The following is a 20,833-nucleotide window of genomic DNA, read 5'->3' as shown; positions in this document are numbered from 1 at the left end:
AGCGTACACATAGATATGAATTATTTTATATAAATTACGTGCTATGTGTGCATATTGTCTGAATACTTGTTGTGTATGCTGATGAAAGATTTTTATACATGTTTTAAATGATGTAAACTGTATAAAGTATTTTATATCTACAAAATATGTTGGGTAAAACATGGGTAGATGAATAATGAGCAATAAAAGTTGATATAGAGGAACATTAGTAGCATGGACCTAGTGCCCTATGGGTATATATTGGCAGCAGTGGACCTAGTACCCTATAGATGAGCACTGGCAGCTGCGCCACAACCCGTAGATGTTTCAGATCTACGGTAAACGTCCTAGCAACTACGCTCTAAGGACAGTATAGGCAGTTGCGCCTAATAGGGAGCCTTATGACCATGACAGTAGCGTTTAAAGGTCAATACCGGCAGAAGCGCCTCATAGAAAATGTCCCAATTCTGGCAGTTGCGCCTAAGCGACAAGATTAGCAGATGCGCTTGACCAATGTGTCATTGGCAACAATGGACTTCATGTTGTTTCCTTAGGATGATCCTTAGGAATGAATGAATGAGAAATAGTTGATTCATAGGGTAGACCCTTAAGAATAAAGAAGATAATGGGGTTGGGTAATTGGGTTGATTGTTTGATTATTTAAACATAATAATTATATTATTGTGGGTTGAAAACCCTATGTACTCATCAGGTTCCCAACCTGACCCACTCAGTTTATTTATATCACAGGTGTTGATATGAAATCACATTACACTGAGAGATTAAAGAGATGTAGATCACTAGTGTAAATAAATGTAAGTTCTGTTTATGCTTATGTTCCTGTATTGACAATGACATCCCAAACGTTTTAAAATGAATAAAATACGTTTCTTCGAAAATATTTTAATAACGTATTTATCGTGTTTTTCTGGGAATGAATTCCGCAACATTTTTATTAAAAGAAAAACTCTGATTTTTATAAAGCATAAACAAAATCGGTCTTTTGTGGCCGTGAAAATGGAGATGTCACAGTTGGTATCAGAGCATTAGTTTAAGCGAACTAGGAATATGGATTTATTTCTAGACTTAAACTTAGAATGCTAAGCGATGATTGTGAGGTGTGAGCACTAGATTATTTTAGGAATTGTTCCTAAAATGCTTTTATGTGCTAAATACTTGTGCCTGATATGCTGTTATTTGTTCGAATCTATGGTCTGTTGCCGACCGGATCTGGAAACCTTATGTGTTTAGGATTCTAAGCGTTTAACTACGATATTAGAACTAGCATATAAACGTTTCGGAGTGATAAGGATGATGTAACCGTCAATCCTAAGTAAAGGTCTAGATTCACCTTATTCGGTGTATAGATCAAGATGGCAAGAACCCGTAGCGGAAACGTGAATGCAAATGGGAACCGAAACCAGCCACCAGTGATTGAGCAAATACCAGTTGTGGTAGCCGCTGCTGAGCCAATAACGATGGCCGGAGTGCAAGCAATGATCCAGGTGATGTTGGATCGTCAAATGGAGGAAACCAGACGTTTGCTCCAGCAAAATCGAGAGGAAGCGACTATTCAGATCGAATGGCCCTAGTTGAATGAAGGGCAGACTAAGGAGGAGAACTACAGTGGGACTGTTGGTCAAGTCAACCCACCAATAGTTCGACAAAACAACACGATGAAGAAGTCGAGAGGAATGGATGCAAGTACAAGGAATTTCTGACTTGGAAGCCATCGACTTTCACTGGAAAGGAGGATCCGATTGGAGTCATGGATTGGATCTCGGAGATGGAATTAGCTTTCATGACGTGCGGTTGCAAGGGAAAACAACAGACCACATTTGCAGTGCGTCAGTTTCAAGGAGGCGTTTTACGTTGGTGGAATACCTTGGGGAAGACTCTGAGCCCCAATGAGCCCCTGCAACTAACATGGGCAGAATTTTTGGTGCAATTCAAATGTAGGTACTGCACAGCCCAAAATCTGCTCGAGCTAGAAAACCAATTCCTTACCTTGAAGAAAGGAAGCATGTCTGTTGGTGAATACACCAATAACTTCACAGAGAAGATGGAGTTCGCCTTACGTCTTGTTCCGGATGAGCTGACGAAATTTAACAAGTATGCAAAAGGACTTCCATGGGAGTACGCGGTGCCAGTGCTTCAGGCACCTACCTTGGAGGCAGCTATCTGGGCTGCCAAGTCGGTTGAGGAGATGATCAAGGGAAGAGCCGCCAACAAGACCGAGGTTGGCGAAAAGAGAAAGTCTGAGGGCTCTGCGAAGCCCGATGAGAAAAGCAAGTCCAGTACAAGGAAGTTTAGAGGAGGAGGGAGTTAAGAAAGATGGTGCGAGAAGTGCAAAAAGAAACACTCTGGAAAATGCGGTGAGGAGGTGACATGTTTCAAGTGTGGGAAGCATGGGCATTATGCCAACGAGTGTAAATTCAACAAAAGGGTGTGTTACGAATGTAACGAGGAAGGGCACTTCAAGCAAGATTTCCCAAAGAGAGAAGGAGCTACAAAGCCAAATGTGCCGCCAAAACCAAAGGCAAGAGCATTTCAAATGATCCTTGACGAAGCAGCTGACGATGCAAGGAATCAGGAGTAAGGATGGATAAATAGAGATCGAGTTATGAAGAATCCATATAGATAGTGTCTCATGATGTAGCCTATTAGAGGCATAATCTAGGGTGAACTTGAACACCCATGTAATCATTTCAAGTAATAAAATAAAACCTTTGTTTTGTTATCTGATGTGTTGAATGATTGTGTGATTTCCTACATGGTGACTTGGGAAACTACGGGAAAATACTTAGGACGAGTATGAGTAGGTGTAGATGGTAGTAGAGGCCTATACTACCGGAAGCATAGGACTCACACTTGGATCATGGAAAGTCACAAGGTTACCAAGAAACCAGTAATTGATTTCGTTTTATTCAAGTATGTCGTTACCATTGTTTCGGTAATGACTAAGAAGATTGTTGTTATCCCGACCCTAGTGGTCATATCACATTGAGTCCGACTACGATGAGTAGGTTACGTGGTTCAGAGAACCAATTTTGATATAGCGTCCGACTTAAACCAAACGATTAAAATCAAAGCGATCAATAGAAGTATCGCGCTCGTTGGTAGCTAGAAATGCTACATGTTAAAGTATGATTATATCACATTAGAACATGAAGGAAGGCTTAGTCTGTTTTAGAATTTAAGAGTCTAAACTCCTCCTACTGTTAAATTTGAGATCGGTCGAGAATTAGCCAACGGAGTCTAAACAAAAGTTGTAGATCTTGATTTTACCTACGCGTGTATATAAAGAACGTCGAAAACAGAGCTCGTATGCGAAAGTTATGATTTTTCTAAGTTTGAAGGCTCATACGCGATAGGGGGTGATGTGGCACCACCAGAGTTGGACACGTGGCACCACCAGAAGGTTGCCACATGCACCAACTCGGTGAGTCCATTAGGTTTTTCCACTATAAATAGAGGTGCCGGGTTCCATTCATTCTCACACCTTCAAACCCTTCTTTCTCTCTCTAAACTCTCTCTCTAAGCCTCCCTAACCCCCCAAAGCCTAGGGTAACTCCCTAGCATGAGGCGGAAGCCCCGGAGTTCCCGAAGGCTCCGAGAAAAGAGCCTTTCGGCTCAGGAAACGCTGCTCCAGCGAAGCCCGGTTTTGCGAAAAACCCGCTGTAACTGAGTTACGCCTACGCTAGTTTTAATATAGCTTCTAATTAATTATAGTAACATTATTAGGACCTTAAAATAATTGTGTGGGCTATTATTATGAGTTATATTGAGTGTTATTTAATGTTTATATAATAATAATAATAGCTATACTATTAATTAGTCGTGGTTATCGTTAGACTAAACCTTAGTGGTGTTGATACTAGGTTTTATCGAAGGAAATTGTTTTGAGAGTATCGAAGCGTTGTCCGAGTATTGAGTCACCACCTATCAGGTGAGTGCATAGTTACTTTCAGCGTACACATAGATATGAAGTATTTTATATAAATTACGTGCTATGTGTGCATATTGTCTGAATACTTGCTATGTATGCTGATGAAAGATTTTTATACATGTTTTAAATGATGTAAATTGTATAAAGTATTTTATATCTACAAAATATGTTGGGTAAAACATGGGTAGATGAATAATGAGCAATAAAAGTTGATATAGAGGAACATTAGTAGCATGGCCCTAGTGCCCTATGGGTATACATTGGCAGCAGTGGACCTAGTACCCTATAGATGAGCACTGGCAGCTGCGCCACAACCCGTAGATGTTTCAGATCTACGGTAAACGTCCTAGCAACTGCGCTCTAAGGACAGTATAGGCAGCTGCGCCTAATAGGGAGCCTTATGATCATGACAGTAGCGTTTAAAGGTCAATAGCGGCAGAAGCGTGTCATAGAAAATGTCCCAATTCTGGCAGTTGCGCCTAAGCGACAAGATTAGCAGCTGCGCTTGACCAATGTGTCATTGGCAACAATGGACTTCATGTTGTTTCCTTAGGATGATCCTTAGGAATGAATGAATGAGAAATAGCTGATTCTTAGGGTAGACCCTTAAGAATAAAGAAGATAATGGGATGGGTAATTGGGTTGATTGTTTGATTATTTAAACATAATAATTATATTATTGTGGGTTGAAAACCCTATGTACTCACCAGGTTTCCCAACCTGACCCACTCAGTTTATTTATATCACATGTGTTGATATGAAGTCACATTACACTGAGAGATTAAAGAGATGTAGATCACTAGTGTAAATAAATGTAAGTTCGGTTTATGCTTATGTTCCTGTATTGACAATGACATCCCAAACGTTTTAAAATGAATAAAATACGTTTCTTCGAAAATATTTTAATAACATATTTATCGTGTTTTTTCTGGGAACGAATTCCGCAACATTTTTACTAAAAGAAGAACTCTGATTTTTGTAAAGCATAAACAAAATCGGTCTTTTGTGGCCGTGAAAATGGGGATGTCACACTCACGTTGTGAGCCCTTCACGCTCACGTCGTGAGGTCATGGTTTCAGTCCAGGAACTTCCTCAAATACGTACTCACATCATGAGGCTTCATTCCTCACGTCGTGAGTCCAGATCTGACCAAAAATGAGCATTAAGCTCTTAATCCATTAAGCCTTAACATGGAACAGTTTATAGGGTCTTCGTTGACCCCAAGGACCATAAAAATCGAAGCTTTTTATTTATATATGTCCAATACATGACTTAAACACCAACTTGGATCAAAGTAGAGTAAAAAGTTCCAAGACTCAAACTTGGTGTCTAAAACCATGACCAAAATCCAGATCTGAGACTTATAAGGCTTAAGATACCACCATGATCCATAAAGTTGCCAACTTTATGGACTCCATGCATGCTAACCAACATTACAAGCTATAAAATGCATGGAAACTTAGATCTAGCAAGCAAGGAAAGGAAGGGCATGAACTTGAAGACTTACAAAGGTCCAAAAGCTCCACAACTAGCTGATGATGAAGCCAAGAAGCTAACCAATACACCACCAATGATCTTTTTCTTATTAATGAGCTTCAAAGCCTCCTAAATCTCTTGAATAACACCAAAATGACTAAGAACTTCAATGGGGGCTGAGATTAGGGTATCCAGAGGTATTGGGAGTGAAAGACGCCGAGGAGGAGCAACCCTAATCATCTCATACCTTTAAATACCCAAAAATTAGGATTTTAGTGCATCAGATGCTCCTCACGTCGTGAGCCCTTCATGTTCATGCCGTGAGCCTTAAATGAACGTGGTCAACAAGTCAACGATCACTCACACGAACTACTCCAACTTCAAACGGACATAACTTCTTCGTTTCAACTCCGTTTTTGACGTTCTTTATATCCACGGAAAGGCGGCGAGCAGATCTACACATCTATCAACTCATCCTCACCTCAAAACCCTCCAAACTAAAATCCAAAATTCATAAAGAGCTCAAACTACCACTTTACCGATATACCCCTTGGCTCCAAGACACAACCCAACTCCCGAATCACCTCAGTTCATCGTCTGTACCTAAACGGGTCTAGATCTCTCTCTTCCAAATTCCCTAAGCCTTATGATAACCCATCTTCAGGCCACGGTCCCGAATTAGGAAAGTAATTCAAAACAGGGCGTTATAGGAGTTTTATAGAAACATTTAGTTAGTTTATAATTATCATTATACTTTTAATGAGAATTAATGTCCTATCCTACCCGTTCGGCTAACAACTCTCCACTAGTCAAGAGTACGATGGGTAAGAGTAGATACCCAATGGCGGTCATTTTATAGGCCGCTTCCTTAAACACCCCTTATAGATCAGCTTTGTGAATGAGTTCTACTAACGGTAAGACTGACTTGTCTTATACACACACACACACACACACACACATATATATATATATATATATATATATATATATATATATATATATATAAGTATTAACTTTTAATATTATAATAGTATAATGGTTGAATTTTAAACTTTTAAAACTCTAAGGTTTGGAATTGAATGTTTCATAAGTGAGACGTTACAAATTCCAAAACTTAAGGGTAAGTTTTGTAATTCTTCAAAGCTCTTGGTTTCCATAACTTATGAGTTTAATGTTTAATGAATGAGACTTTTCATGTTCCATAACTTGAGGACAAGTTATGCAACTTTTCAAAAAAAACAGATTTTATGATACAAAACAATTAGCTTATCGTATAAACTAACACTAATCTTGAAATTATGACAATTATCTTTTAATTGGATGTGGGCAATCACTACCATATCAAAAAAACAGATTTTATGATACAAAACAGTTTGTGGTAATGATTCTAATCCAATTTAGGCCAAAAAAACCCGAAAATCTACCACCAGACATGGCAACTTGTCGAGTCAGCTAATGGACTCGTCGAGTTCCTCCTTGGACTCGTCGAGTTTAGTCTGGAAGAAGCAATTTTTCATTTTGCTTCAACTTTGAACAATCAACCATGCATCTAACAGAAAACTACCCTAGGCTCTGATCCCACTGATGGGTTTTGAGCACTATAACATCCCTCTGGTGCACATTCAACCCTAATGTTTTGGATCTAACTTTTCTCTAGTTATACATGCAAATTTCATTTTTCCAAAGCATGAAGCCTATCTAGCATACAACTTGATATATGAATCATAAAAACTAGTTAGATGATTACCTCTTTATGTAGCTTGTATTACTTGGCCTTTAATAGCTTAGCACCTCAAATGTGATGCCTCAAATGCTTCACAAAACACAACCAACAATTGGAGGACTTGAGAGAGAGGTTAGGAGCACCCTAAAATCGACTATACTCTTGCTATATTACTTGTGCATCCGATTTTGTGGTCTAAGGGGTTACATATATAGTGTTAGAATTCCAAGAGTCATATGTAACCTCATTCTTACACTTAGACTTATGATCCATAACTCATCTGGACTAACTCTTCATGGACTCTCACATAAACTTAGCCCATCATGGATCGATAGCAGAAACCATATGTATCACTAATTTACATAATCAATCCCCGTTAATTTAATTAGTCTCTTTTGATCATTAAATTAATTCCAAATTAATTCTTGATCAATACTAATTAAATAATATGATTTCTCAATTAATATATTATAGTTATAATATATTAGTAAATCATAAATAACATCTTTCTCAAATATCCATCCTATCATATTATTCTGGTGAATGCAACCCAAATGGACTATGCTACTATCGGATCAAGTACATACCAATTATAGTTATGGGCACAGACACCTAATTTAACACCTTAGTCCTAATCTAGCATGTTATTCATATACTCACATACTGAATCAAATAAACATGTATGGGTATTTTAGGAATACTTACTTGAGCTCGGCCGAGTGCACGCATCACACCCCTTCTTTTATAAAAACTTTTGGAAAAATATTTTTCTTTTTACCCATTCCTCAGGTTGAGTCCAGACACACTCGAGAGTGTGTTCGAATCCCTCAAACCAAGGCTTTGATACCAACATATAACAGCCTAAAAAATACTAAGTAAAATTTTTTATTTTTAATTCAACCAAAATCATCAATCATTCATTTCAAACCATCAAAGTATAACAATGTATAATTAGTTATCCGAGTACAATTCCAAAATCATAAAATATGGAATGTGGGTGGATGTTGTGCGATCATGTCGGGCCCTTCCCCTTCAAACCTGAAGTACCTGAAAACATTTCAAACATAAACCGTAAGCACAAAGCTTAGTAAGTTCCCCAAAATACAACATAGCGTAGAAGCAAGGGTCCCCGCCCAATGAGTATAACGGGTCTCATCCTAACTCGCATACTGGTCCCCGCCCAACATACAAAACATGCAAGTATCACATAGACAACTGGCATCCTACAAACATAATCCAATGGGTCAGCATTGGTGCCTTCGCCCCACGAGTACAGTGAAGAGACTTACCTTGAAACGCAACTCTAAATCAACAAGCTCACAAAATCCCAAAACGGTGCTAAACGCCACCTAGATATACACACAAGGAAGACCCTTAATCTACATTTCTAAAACTATACATTTGACCAAAGTCACTAAGTCAAAAGTCAAGCCTTAAGGTCAACGGTCAAAGGTCAAAGTCAACAGCCAAACATTTAGCTTCAACGACTCGCCACATCATGGCCATTCTTGGCCACATCGTGGCATCATACCAGGACAAAATAATCGATCAAACCCCAGTTGCCACGACGTGGCGACCTGATGCCACGTTGTGGGCACTAGGTTCAAAACAGCTTAATGGGTTAAGTTGTTTTCTTCAACCCCAAGAGTTCCAAAGCTCAGATCTAGTCTGAAATATGGTCTAGAAGGATAAAATTTCCATCTTTATCCATTAAGACCACCCAAAAGGACAAAATCCCAAACCCTAGGTTCCATAAGGCTTAAAATGGAAAAGACTCAACCATTGAGCATTTAATCCAGAAGGTCCTTAGTCCAACTTCTCCAAAATGCTTTTAGGACCCCTAATGGTCCTTAAAAATCCAAACTTTATATACATGCATAACCCATGCATGACCTTCTTCAAACTAGGTCAAAAGGGGAAAATATGACCCGAAATCTATGTATGGTTCCCATCTTACCACAAAACCCAGATCTATAAGATATGATATTCAAGGCACATAGAGAAACCATAAAGTTGCAACCTTTAGATCTTCTAACTATACAAACCACTCTAAAAGGACCAAAACATGCTCTAAAACCTAGATCTATGATGAAGAACACAAGAAGGTTGAAGTTTGAGGACTTACAACGAGTCCGGAAGATGCACACAAATAAAGGAAATGATTGCTTGCTGAATCAAGATGCTAGCTCTTCTTCTTCTCCCTTAAGATCTAGGTGTTACAAAAGGGTAAAATCTATCTTTTTAGGCTTTCCCTCTCAATCCGCCCAAATTAGGCAGATACAAATTGCTTTCAATTCTTTATTTCCTTTCCTTCCTAATCCTTGCATTTCCTTTCCTCCTTTTTAAAAAAAAAAATCAAGAAAATGTCTTCCCTTCTTAATCCCCTCTCTTCCCCTCCTAAAAAAATTAAACAACACGGTGTAAGAGAAGTATTGATTAACTCTGATGATGGGAAGAGTGGTGGAGACGGAGATCAATGACGGCTTTTAGGAAGGTGGGGAAATCAAAGATACCGAAAGATAAAGAAGGGTGTGGTTGAGTTTATTTAATGATTTAATTTATATAATAATTAAACTTAAATTATAAAATATATCAAATAATATTATTAAAGATAAAATAATCGTTTTAAGTCGACTAAAAACCAAATATCAAACACAAATAAAATGTAGAGATAGTCCAAGTATTTTTTTTAAATAAAAAATTATAAAAAAAATTATAAAAAAAAAAAAAAAAAAAAAAAAAAAAAAAAAAAAACCAAACAACTAAGGATGCAGATTACCACAAACCACATGTAATTTACCCTAACAATATAACATGTCTTTAAACGATGATTATAAAAGTATATTCTTTAAAATAGAAATTTTTAGAAACGGCAAATAAATTGACAAAAACCCCATATTCAAATTTCTTTACAAGGCAAACTCAGCCCCAAGAAGATTTTCAAGCAAAACTTTCCACACATGAGGAAAAATTACATAAAACAAATTTAACAGGTTTGAAGATTTGAACTCCTAACCTAAAACTCATGTGAGTACCAAACCCGGTGTACAAATCTAGAAATTGACTAAGAGTATGAGTTATTGTTAAGAAAGTGATATTATTTTAACATAGTTTATAAAAACATACCAATATCTATTTATTTTTACTAAAAAATCTAGAGATTACCTAATATTTTGTCAAATTAAGAGAGAAGTCCTTACGTTTTTTCTAACAGAAAATATCAGATTATCGGATGAAACCCGGTACTTTTCAGTTCAAAAAATAAAAGTTAAACTTTTCCATAAAAAATGCCAAAATAATAGTACCTAGAGATAACCCTAGAAAATATTGTTTTTTCATGCACTATAAAATCCAAAAATAAAACATCATACCAAATCATCATTTTCTTGCATCATTACATCAATAACATTATGTGGGTACAAAATCCAAAAAAATAAAAGGACTTCCTCTTTAAAACCGGTTTTTATACTACAACACAACCCAATACCATAAACAACAATAAACAAGAAAATCCAAAAAGGGTCCCCCCTCCATTTCTATCCACAAAACCATCCCCAATTCCCAATTCCCAATTCCAAACTCCAAATCCGAGTGAAAGTCAAACCCAAAAGTCAACCATATCAGCTACTGACTCCAACAGAAGAAGCAAACCTCGATTCATTTCCATTTGAGGCTGCAACAGTTTCCATTCGCATCCATGTTGACTCACGTTTGTGATTGTTTTCCTTCTGTTTGACTTCATCTTCTTGATATCTATTCAGACATTCATCAAACAGTGTTTGATCAACGTCTGAAAAGATTTTCCTTACATTCAGAGTTAAGCTCTGAACAGCTTGATTCCAGTGACCCCTTGGCCTTGTGTTTTTCTCCAAAGCAGGGAAGATTATTGGCAGGATGACTTTTCGGTTTTGAGTTATCAGATTTCTTATGTGATCATTGTTCCATAAAAACAACGCCCTTTCAGCCACCTGTAACAAATACCAATGTCTTTTCTTTATAATGATATATAATAGGAAGAAATGAAAGTTATATACAATTATACATACCTGGAAATGTGAACTATTAAGACACCTCCCAATTTGCCTAAACAAAGGCACCATACATTTTTGAAACTCTGCAGCTTGTGTAGACTCCAAAACTTCCTCCAATTCACTTAAAAACATAACCTCTTTTGAGCTATTAGTCACAGGCCAATATTTCACAAGTCCTCTAATCACAATATCTGCCAATTTAAAATCTTTTTCCACAAATTGTGTAACACAATACGATAATTGCTGATGATACATCGATAAACATTTAGGTTTATGAAGTGGGATCAAAGCCCTCATTAGAAAAAGCTTGTGTTCTTCTTTCAAAGGTAAAGCAAACCCGTTGATTATACTCCCCAATATCTCGAGCATTTCTGCGATTCCGTTATGCTTTTCGGTTTCAAATATAAATTGAAAAAAGATATTGTTTATTGCTTTTCTGATAAACGGGCGATGAACCATGAACTTTCCATAGATCCGGTGTAGGATTGTCTTCAAATACTCTCTTTCTCTTTGATCTTCTGAATCGAAAAGATCGAGTAGTTTTAAAACGAATGAATGATCGATGTATCGTTTGGCGATTTTGGCGTCTGTTTCTGTTGAAGCGATGAATCTGAGGAGGAATTCATATACGATTTGGAGATGAGGCCATGAAGGTTCCATGTTTGGTTCATCGTCTTCTGGATCGTATATATCTGGGAGTTTGGAATCGTGATTTGTGGGTAGTGAGCGGAAGAGATTTGTGGATATCATTTTTGTGATTTCTTGCATTGTGGGTTCATTGAACTTTGAAGGAACTGAAGATACGTAGTCAACAAGTTCGAGTAAAGTCTGTCGTTTGATGTCCTTCTCTTTCAGATTCTTTGATGGGTCGGTGAAATCAAACACTACACAACACATGTTCAACTTTTTTATGAACAGATTGTGTTTTTCTGAAGTGGGTACGTCGCGAAAACTTGGTAATGATTCGTAAGCAGCTTGATTAGGTTTCTTCACCTGGTTTGATTTCATGTTTGGAGTATGAGTTCCATTCATAGACCTTGAAGAACTTGAATTCGAACCTTTACCAGATGAAGAATTGGACTTAGAATTACTGTTAGCCCCTGAAACACTCGAATTCATCGAAGGAAAAGCCGATTCGTTCTTCCCCCCATCGGATTGAGAGGATTTTGAAGACGGTTTTCTCGGAAGCTTGTTAAGTATTTGCTTAATCATATCCGGAATCCCCAAATTCGCAAATCCTAAACCCTTCTTATTCGAATCAATCAACGTTTCAACATCGAGATATCCCAAACCACATACATTTCTAGCATCGCAGAGATAATCAAAGATAAGCCATGGAGGGTTGAAATTGAAAAACCCTAATCAGAAAGAGCTCGTACCTTGGACCCACACAATTTCGCTGACTCTAAACTCTGGAAGAGTCAAAATGAGATGTAATTCTCCGAGTTCATCATCTCCAATCCCATCATTTTGAGCTTCGAATAACCGAATGAAAGCGAAAGGTGATTGGTATTTGGTCAAAGATAGAAGCTGATTGAATTAGCGACAACTAATTTGATGATGACGATGAAGATGATGCATTTGGAGAGAGAATTAAGATTAAAAAAGAAACCCTAGAACAATAAGAGAAAAGGGTTTCTTTGGGTAGTGAGGACTTGGGAAAAACCTAAATTTATTCTTCTTGGATTCAATTTTATTCTAGAGAGAGAAACTGTGCTCGGTGACTGACAGAGCACAGAAGGGGAGAATCTAACGGCGGTTTAACAGGACAAATGACAGTCGCCCATTGAAATATTTACACTTCAACCACCTACACTTTTATTTTTCACGAAATCGTCCCAAAATGTTTTAATTTGTTTCATATGCTTTATGTTTACTATAATTTTAACGATGACGTCCATTTTCTTTTTGTCTTTTTCGCATAAGCATACTAATCATGAAAAGGGTTGACGAAGAGATGAAGGACCAAAAGCAATGAAGTGGTTTCTATCTTTTTATAAAGATGATTAACTTAATAAGAATATTTGGAACATAAATGGATATCCATTCTCATTGATTTAAAAAGGGTATTTAAATAGGAATCATATGGTAATACTAAGACTTAATATATTTGCTAATGTTTATTTAATACACCCCCCCCCCTGCAGTTAGGCACAAGGTGAACGAAAGGTTGGATTGTTTCAGAAATTTTCAAATTGTAATGTTCTTGATTTTGGGGAGAGAGAGAGACTTGTTCTTGAATGACTTTTGCAATTGTAACGTTGATGTTGTATTGACTTGACCTCCAAAATGCACTTAGAATTTTCTTGATGATATAAGGTAGGTAAAGATGTGATAAAACCACACAAAGTATGTTGTAACACCCGTTTTTCAGAGTGGTTCGGTTTAGGGCATTAAGGAGTCAAAAGCTTGGTTTTAAGGGGAAACCGAGTGTCACGATGTGACCATAGGGTGGTCACGACGTGACAATCCAAGTGAGGAACGTGTATCTGAAATATGGTCACGACGTAACACATCTGTGGTCACAACGTAAAGAAGGTTACAGCCCAAGCCCATGATCTTGTAGGGTTTCCTTCGTATTCATAAAGGTAAGATAATCTTTCCCCTCAATTTGGTTTCATGGTCTTGATGAAAAATGATGGATTTTAATGGTCGTCAATGTTTATTCATCAAACTTTGAGTTAGAGTGTATAGAACACCATGCCTAATGTTTAAACTTCATCTGAATTGTAACATCCATATTTTCAGGAATTACTTTTTGATATTCTTTTGTGCCTAAGTTTGGATTTGGGAAGTGTTGCCCTATGCTAAGTGTAGGATATTTCCCTACATTAAGCGTAGGTGAAGGATTGTTAATCATGAATTTAATGAACTATGTTGAGCGTAGGTTAGGCAATGCCGAGTGTAGCCGCGTTGGACCATAAACCTAAACCTAGGGTTATGAGCCTTATTTAAAGGCTCCAACTTCTTGGGATCCTCCCCATGTTTAGCATCCACTCTCCTAAATTGCCTCTTTAAAACCTTAGCCACCTTTTGGGAGTTTTGATCCCTTAAAGTGAATTTTGTGCTCATTTGAAGGAAGAAGGTGCTTTGTGGAACCACTTAGAAGCCCCAATTGTTTAGATGTGGAATTTGCAAGACAATGGCCATCTCTGGAACGTCATCAAGTTCCTATCTTGATGCTTGTTCATGTTAAATCTAGTTTAGTCAAGAGATTCTATGAATTTTGTCCCCCATAATCTTGTTCCTTGTGAGTATGGGTTACTCCAGACTATTTGAGTGTCATGTACTTATGATTTTAGGGTTGTGGAGTCATAAAAATGAGAGCTTGGACACTCTCATCCTTCCATGCATGAATTCTTGAGCATAAGTTAACTTTATAGACTTAGGGTTTGGTTTTGTGCTCTTTCTATCCATCCGAATGCATAAATTCATAGACTTTATCCATTAAGACGTCCATTTGGATCAGATCTGAAAGTTTGAGGGGCTAACTTTTTGTATTAAGAGCTTAATATAACTTTTGGGCATCAGGGGGTAATGTTGAGCATAGATTTCTCTATGTCGAGTATAGTGTGATATTTTCCTGTTTTCTAGCCTAGAGCTCTACGTCGAGCGTAAAGCAATATGCTACATTGAGCGTAGGTCAACTAAGGGTTAACCATTGACTTTTTGACTAGTTTGACGTTTGGTCCATTGTATTGGGACTTACTCGTGGAAGGGAAAAATGGTATTTTTCTCAAAGGAGGATTAATTGTGAACCAATATTCTTTGTGAGATAAGCTATTACCTTAATTATTAATTAGGGTTTTATTATACGTATGATTAGCGCGAGGAGCCTTGATACTACTAGCTTTCCGATTTCACGGGCTGAGGTGTAGTCTTCTGTGATTCAGGTGAGTCTTTGCATTATTTCACAAATGACATTATATATCCTTGGTATGTTAGGATACTGGTACTGATAGAGTACATGTATGCTAGTTGACTAGGATAACTACTATTTATGTATGTGTAGTATAAGAAACTTGGTGTCATGGAATGCTAGACTGATGGGGTCCTGCATGTTGATTATATGATACTATTAGATGTCATGTTTGGCTAGGGTAATGATAGTATTTTTTGATCGTTGAGTAGATACCCTAGGGGTTGTATGTAGTTTAATTCAAATAGCCTAAGAACTCTTGGTCTAGGCTGTCTTGCATGCTCATTATTTGGTTGTGGCTTTATAGTGGGTGTAACGCTCTGTTCCGAATTGACTCCTAGTCTGAGGCTATGGCTCGAAGGTCGGTCATTATAAGGATTATGGATTTTAAGAAGGTAAGATCTAGGCCCATTTGGGTGCGGGTAATGTATTAGAAGTGATACGGGTCTTCGATCGTGTTTTGGAGCCTAGGGGTATTTCGGTAAAGTGGTAGTTCGGGCTTTTGTGGAAAATGGATTTTCGTTCAGAAGGTCTTAAGAAAGGTTTAAGTTGTTAGAAGTGTAGGGTTTCTCGTCACCTTTCCGTGGATATAATGATCGTAGAAATCGGGCTTATAACGAAGAAGTTATGGCCTTCGGAAGTTTCGTGATTTTCTGGCTTAGCCGAGTACACGGGGCGTACACAAAGAGTACGCGGGGTGTACTAGTGAAGAAGGTTGTACGATGGGCGTACCATGGAGTACGTTGGGCGTACTGACCATGATGGTCGCGAATGTTCCCCGGAGTACGTTGGGCGTACTCCAGTCATATCAGAACCCTATTTTAGGGTCTTGGACCCTATTTAAGCTCCTTATCTCATAACCTAACCCTAATATCTTCAGCCTCCACCCCTCTAAACCCTAAAAATCTTCATATAACATCCATGGTGGCATTTTGAGCTTATGGGGTCCATTTTTGGGGTGTTTAATCCATTTTCAAGAAGATGGAGTTTAATGAAAAGATGGGAATCAAGAAGGAGCTTATGGATCTGGCTTTTAGGACTCATTCTTAGCTTGATGAAGTTATAGAGCTTTGAACTTGATCATTCATCTCTTAGATATACCATTTTTGGGTTTTGGTTTCTTTTTGGTCCCAAGGATGAAGCTTTATGGTTCAAATTCAATTCTTAGACTTGGGGTTGCCACTGTTGATGCTATTTGAGTCCCTAAGGCAGAAAGTTGCCATCTTGGAGGTCTTACTGGGTTCATGCAAGATTTATGGTCATTTTCATGGAAGTAGATTGTTATACTTTTATTTTAGGTTCATGTGGGTCATATAAGTCTCCAAGTCAGTGACTTTATGGATTAGGACGTTAAGTAGAGCTCAGATTTGTAATTTGGTCCCTTGGTTTGAAGCATTAAGCACTTAATGGATTTTATGCATCAACCATTTGTACGTTGGGCATACAATGTAGTACGCTGCACATACAACCCTTTTGCCCAGTATGCTAAGCGCCTAAGCGTACAGAAGAGGTACGTTGGGCGTATGCTCTCAGGAGGACTTGGGCCTTTGTGGACTTTGGACCTTTAGGCCCTAATGGTTTTGGGTCTGTATTTGATGATAGTTGGGCCTGAATGTATCTTTGGTCCAATAATGTAATAATTGGGCCTATTGGGCCTTGTGGCCCAATATAGAAATGGACTTCGCATTATGGGCCTCGATTTGGGCCAATTCTTGGACTAGGTTGTTGTGGGCCTTTGTGGGACAATTGGAAACAAGATTATAGACTAGAAAAATTATTGGGCTTTAGGATAAGGCCCATTGGACAGTTTTGGGCCTAATTTATAAAGTTGGGCTATTGATGAATTTATGGGCTTTATAGTATTGGCCTTTTGTTTTGGGTGTGGGCCTTAGTTTTGGATCATATTGGGCATGGGGTAGTATGGTTATTTTACGCCCATGCATGGATAAAGGATTATGGTATGGGACCCAATTACTAATTAGGTATATTGATCAGTGTTTCCAGCTCGGGAAGTGGATAAGGCAGCAGCTAAGGATTTCGTTCATGAAGCTTCTGCATTCGAGGTGAGTCTCCTCACCATACCAATGGGTTGAAGGCACCAATTCCGGCCCATTTTATGATATGTAATACACTAGCTGAAGTTATATTATGCAACATGTTAGTTGATTATGTGATAGGGAGTATGCTAGTGATTATGTGGTATGCTAGTTAACTATGTGGTATGTGTTATGCTAGTTGTCTCTGTGATATTTGCATGGAAGACCATGTGAGAGCCCATGGGCACCTAGATGTAAGACCATGTGGAGAACCCATGACATTATTATTAAAGACCATATCATCTTTCAGGGCCAGAGTGGCCAGGTAGATATAGCGGTTCAGGTAGCCGAAGTTTTCTTCAGAAGTCGTTGAGAGCGATTAGGAGATTGTTCTTGCGTTCAGTAGCCAGTGAGAGTCTGGTATCTTGGATTTTGGTAGATTAGTTGGGACCAGGGTGGTCTCGAAGGAGAATTAAATCCAGTAGGATTTCATTCAGGGGTGGTAATAAGAGAAGTCGTGTGTAGAACAGCTAGGTGATCAGAAGGTGGTTGGCACTGGGAGTGGCTGAGTTTGCAGTTCAGCTGAAGGTTTATTCTTATCAGTAATATGAAAGGGTTGTGGTTGCTACCCTGGGAAGGTCAGTGACTGCGTAGGGCAAGGCGTGAGCCCCCTTATATATCGAGCGTTGATGCTCGGAAAGTACCAGAAGGATTACCGAATGGTAAGAATGTTGTACTCGAAAGTTGTACCGGAAGGATTACCAGGCACCATATCGTCTCGTGCCACCCGAGATACATGAGTTATCCTCGCAAATCCATGAGATATTTGGGAAGGGTTTCATTCAGTCGAGTAGTTTGCTGTAGGGGGCGCCAATCCTTTTTGTCGAGAAGAAGGATGGTTCACACCGGATGTGCATCGATTACCGGGAGATGAACAAGTTGACGGTTAAGAACCGCTATCCGTTACAAAGGATCGATGACTTATTTGATCAGTTGTAGGGAGCTTATTGGTTTTCCAAGATTAACTTGAGATCTGGGTATCATCATATAAGGGTCTGCGAGGAGGATATCCAAAAGACAATCTTTCGGACTCGTTACGGGCATTATGAGTTCGTGGTTATGCCTTTCGGGTTCACCAATGCACCAGCAGCGTTCATAGAACTCATGAATCGGGTGTGTAGGACCATGTTGGATCAGTCAGTGATCGTGTTCATTGACAATATTTTGGTGTACTCGAGGTCTAGGGAACAACATGAGGAGCATCTTAGGGAGATTCTTGGAGTGTTGAGGAGGCATAGGCTTTATGCCAAATTCTCTAAGTGTGATTTCTGGTTACATGAGGTCCAATTCTTGGGACACCTCGTTAATCATAACGGGATTCTATTCCATCCAGCCAAGATTGAGGAAGTTATGCAGTGGGAGGTTCCAAGATCCACATCCGATATCAAAAGTTTTCTTAGCCTGGAAGGTTATTATCGGAGTTTATCAAGGATTTCTCCAAGATTGTTGTCCCTCTTACCAAATTGACCAGGAAGCGAGTTGTATTTTCTTGGGGGCCTGAGCAATAAGCATCATTTGAGACTCTTCGTCAGAGGTTGTGTGAGGATCCAATACTATCCCTTCCGAAGGGATTAGAGGACTTCGTGGTTTACTGCGATGCATCTACAACGAAATTAGGTGTTATGTTGATGTAGAGGGGGCACGTGATAGCATACGCATCGAGGCAGCTGAAGCCTCACGATATGAGATATCCCACCCTTGATCTGGAGCTGGGGGTGGTGGTATTTGCTCTCAAGATATGGTGCCACTATCTTTATGGTGTCCAATGTACCATATACACGAACCATAAGAGCATGAGGTATCTTATGGATCAACCGAACCTGAATATGAGGCAAAGGAGGTGGTTAGATGTAGTAAAGGACTATGATTGTGAGATTCTGTACAATCCATCCAAGGCTAATGTGGTAACGGATGCCCTGATTCGTAGAGCATCGAGTGCTCCGATTCTAGATGTATGTATGTGGATGACGATCATGACTCAAGTCTTAGATACCATCTGAGAGGCCCAAGCGGTGGCCATTAGACCATAGAATCATAATAGAGAGCGGGTGATCGGGAAGATCTTGGAGTTTGAGATGGATAGTCGGGGGCTTATGACCTTTCATGGGTGGGTATGGGTACCATATATTGGTGGAGCCCGACGGATTCTGATGGAAGAGACCCATAAGTCAAGGTTATCCATCCATCCTGGGGCCACTAAATATTATTTGGATTTGAAAAATGATTACTTGTGGCCCTGTATGAAGAGGGATGTGGCATGGGTTGTCAAAAGTTGTTTGACCTGTCGCAAGGTCAAAGAAGAGCACCAGTATCCTCATGGCCAGTTACAGCCTCTGGAGATTCCCCTATGGAAGTGGGAACATATCACTATGGATTTTATTATAAAATTTCCAAGGATTGCGAGAGGCGTTGACACAATCTGGGTGACTGTAGACCGATTGACAAAGAGTGCTCACTTCCTGGCTATAAGTGAGAACTCTTCTACAAAGAAACTAGCGGAGGTCTAAGTTCGAAAGGTAGTGGCTCGGCATGGAGTGCCGACATCGATAGTGTCGGATCGTGATGTGTGCTTTACTTCCAGGTTCTGGAATAAATTTCATGATGAATTGGGTACCCGACTACATTTCAGCACCACATATCATCCACAGACAGACGGACAGAGTGAGCGAACGATTCAAACGCTCGAGGATATGCTACGCGCTTGTGTTATGGACTTTGGTGGGAGTTGGAACTCCTATCTTCCCATGGCTGAGTTTTCATACAAAAACAACCATCACTCCAGTATTAGGATCCCTTCCTTCAAGCTCTTATATGGGACGAGATTTCAGACTCATATCTGTTGGGGGGAGGTCAAACAGAGAGTGATGAGTAGCATTGAGATAGTGCTCAAGACGACAAAGCAAATCCAACATGTTAGATAGAGGTTGCTGACGACCCAGAGTCGTCAGAAGAGTTATGCAAATTGGAGGTGCTCCGAGCTAGAGTTCCAGGTTAGCGACTTTGTTCTCCTGAAGGTATCCCCATGGAGAGGGGTAATCCGATTCAGGAAGCGGAGCAAACTAGGCCCTAGATTCATTGGTCCGTTCAGGGTGATTACCCGGGTGGGCAAGTTAGCTTATCAGTTAGAGCTGTCTAAGGAGTTGAGCCAGATTCATAACACTTTCCATGTATCCCAACTGAGAAAGTGTGTAGCCGATGAGACAACAGTGGTTCCTTTAGAATACATTCAGGTCGATGAACGCCTGAATTATATTGAGAGGCCATTATCGATATTGGATAGGAAGGTGAAGACCTTGAGAAACAAGGAGGTGCATCTGCTTAAAGTGCAGTGGTAGCATCGTAGCAGTTCAAAGTGGACTTAGGAGCCGAAGTCCGAGATACACGAACAGTACCCAGAGATATTTCCAGAGGATGACTTCGAGGGCGAAGTCTAATCTTAGTGGGGGCGAATTGTGACATCCTGAAATAAGGTATGTATTCATTACCCTTAATTTTACTGATTTGTAAAAACTAGCCCTTTAATGAGAAAAAGGTGACAGATGAGTATGCGGGGCATACAGCGTAATCATGTGCATATTATGGATGCGGGCCACCTAGTATGCGGGGTATACCAGAGGGTACGTTAGGTTTACTAGGCTTAGAGTGTAAACCCTAACTATG

The 20,833-nt window shown here is 39.2% G+C and overlaps 1 protein-coding gene across 1 annotated transcript; it reads right to left on the bottom strand.

Annotated features, from left to right (window-relative positions):
- Nucleotides 1–10,477: 10,477 nt before the first annotated feature.
- LOC145014696 (serine/threonine protein phosphatase 2A 59 kDa regulatory subunit B' zeta isoform-like) lies at nt 10,478–12,886 on the bottom strand. The gene is made up of 3 exons (XM_078973130.1): nt 12,538–12,886; nt 11,174–12,461; nt 10,478–11,095 (listed from the first exon to the last, which is right to left on the bottom strand). Exons 2-3 carry the CDS (start codon nt 12,368–12,370, stop codon nt 10,748–10,750), a joined length of 1,545 nt encoding a protein of 514 aa, XP_078829256.1. The 5' UTR covers nt 12,371–12,461; nt 12,538–12,886; the 3' UTR covers nt 10,478–10,747.
- Between the last annotated feature and the right edge of the window lie 7,947 nt (nt 12,887–20,833).

This window comes from Lactuca saligna, chromosome 9 (assembly GCF_052625555.1).
Source record: "Lactuca saligna cultivar CGN05327 chromosome 9, ASM5262555v1, whole genome shotgun sequence".
Lineage (NCBI taxonomy): Eukaryota > Viridiplantae > Streptophyta > Magnoliopsida > Asterales > Asteraceae > Lactuca > Lactuca saligna.
Note: the sequence above shows the minus strand (reverse complement) of the source record. Positions and strands in the feature narration are given on the sequence as shown.

Coding starts and splice junctions, on each gene's coding strand:
- LOC145014696 (XM_078973130.1), bottom strand. CDS start 12,370: ATGATTAAGCAAATACTTAACAAGCTTCCGAGAAAACCGTCTTCAAAA. Junction 11,096..11,173: donor TTAATAGTTCACATTTCCAG/GTATGTATAATT, acceptor TATTTGTTACAG/GTGGCTGAAAGGGCGTTGTT.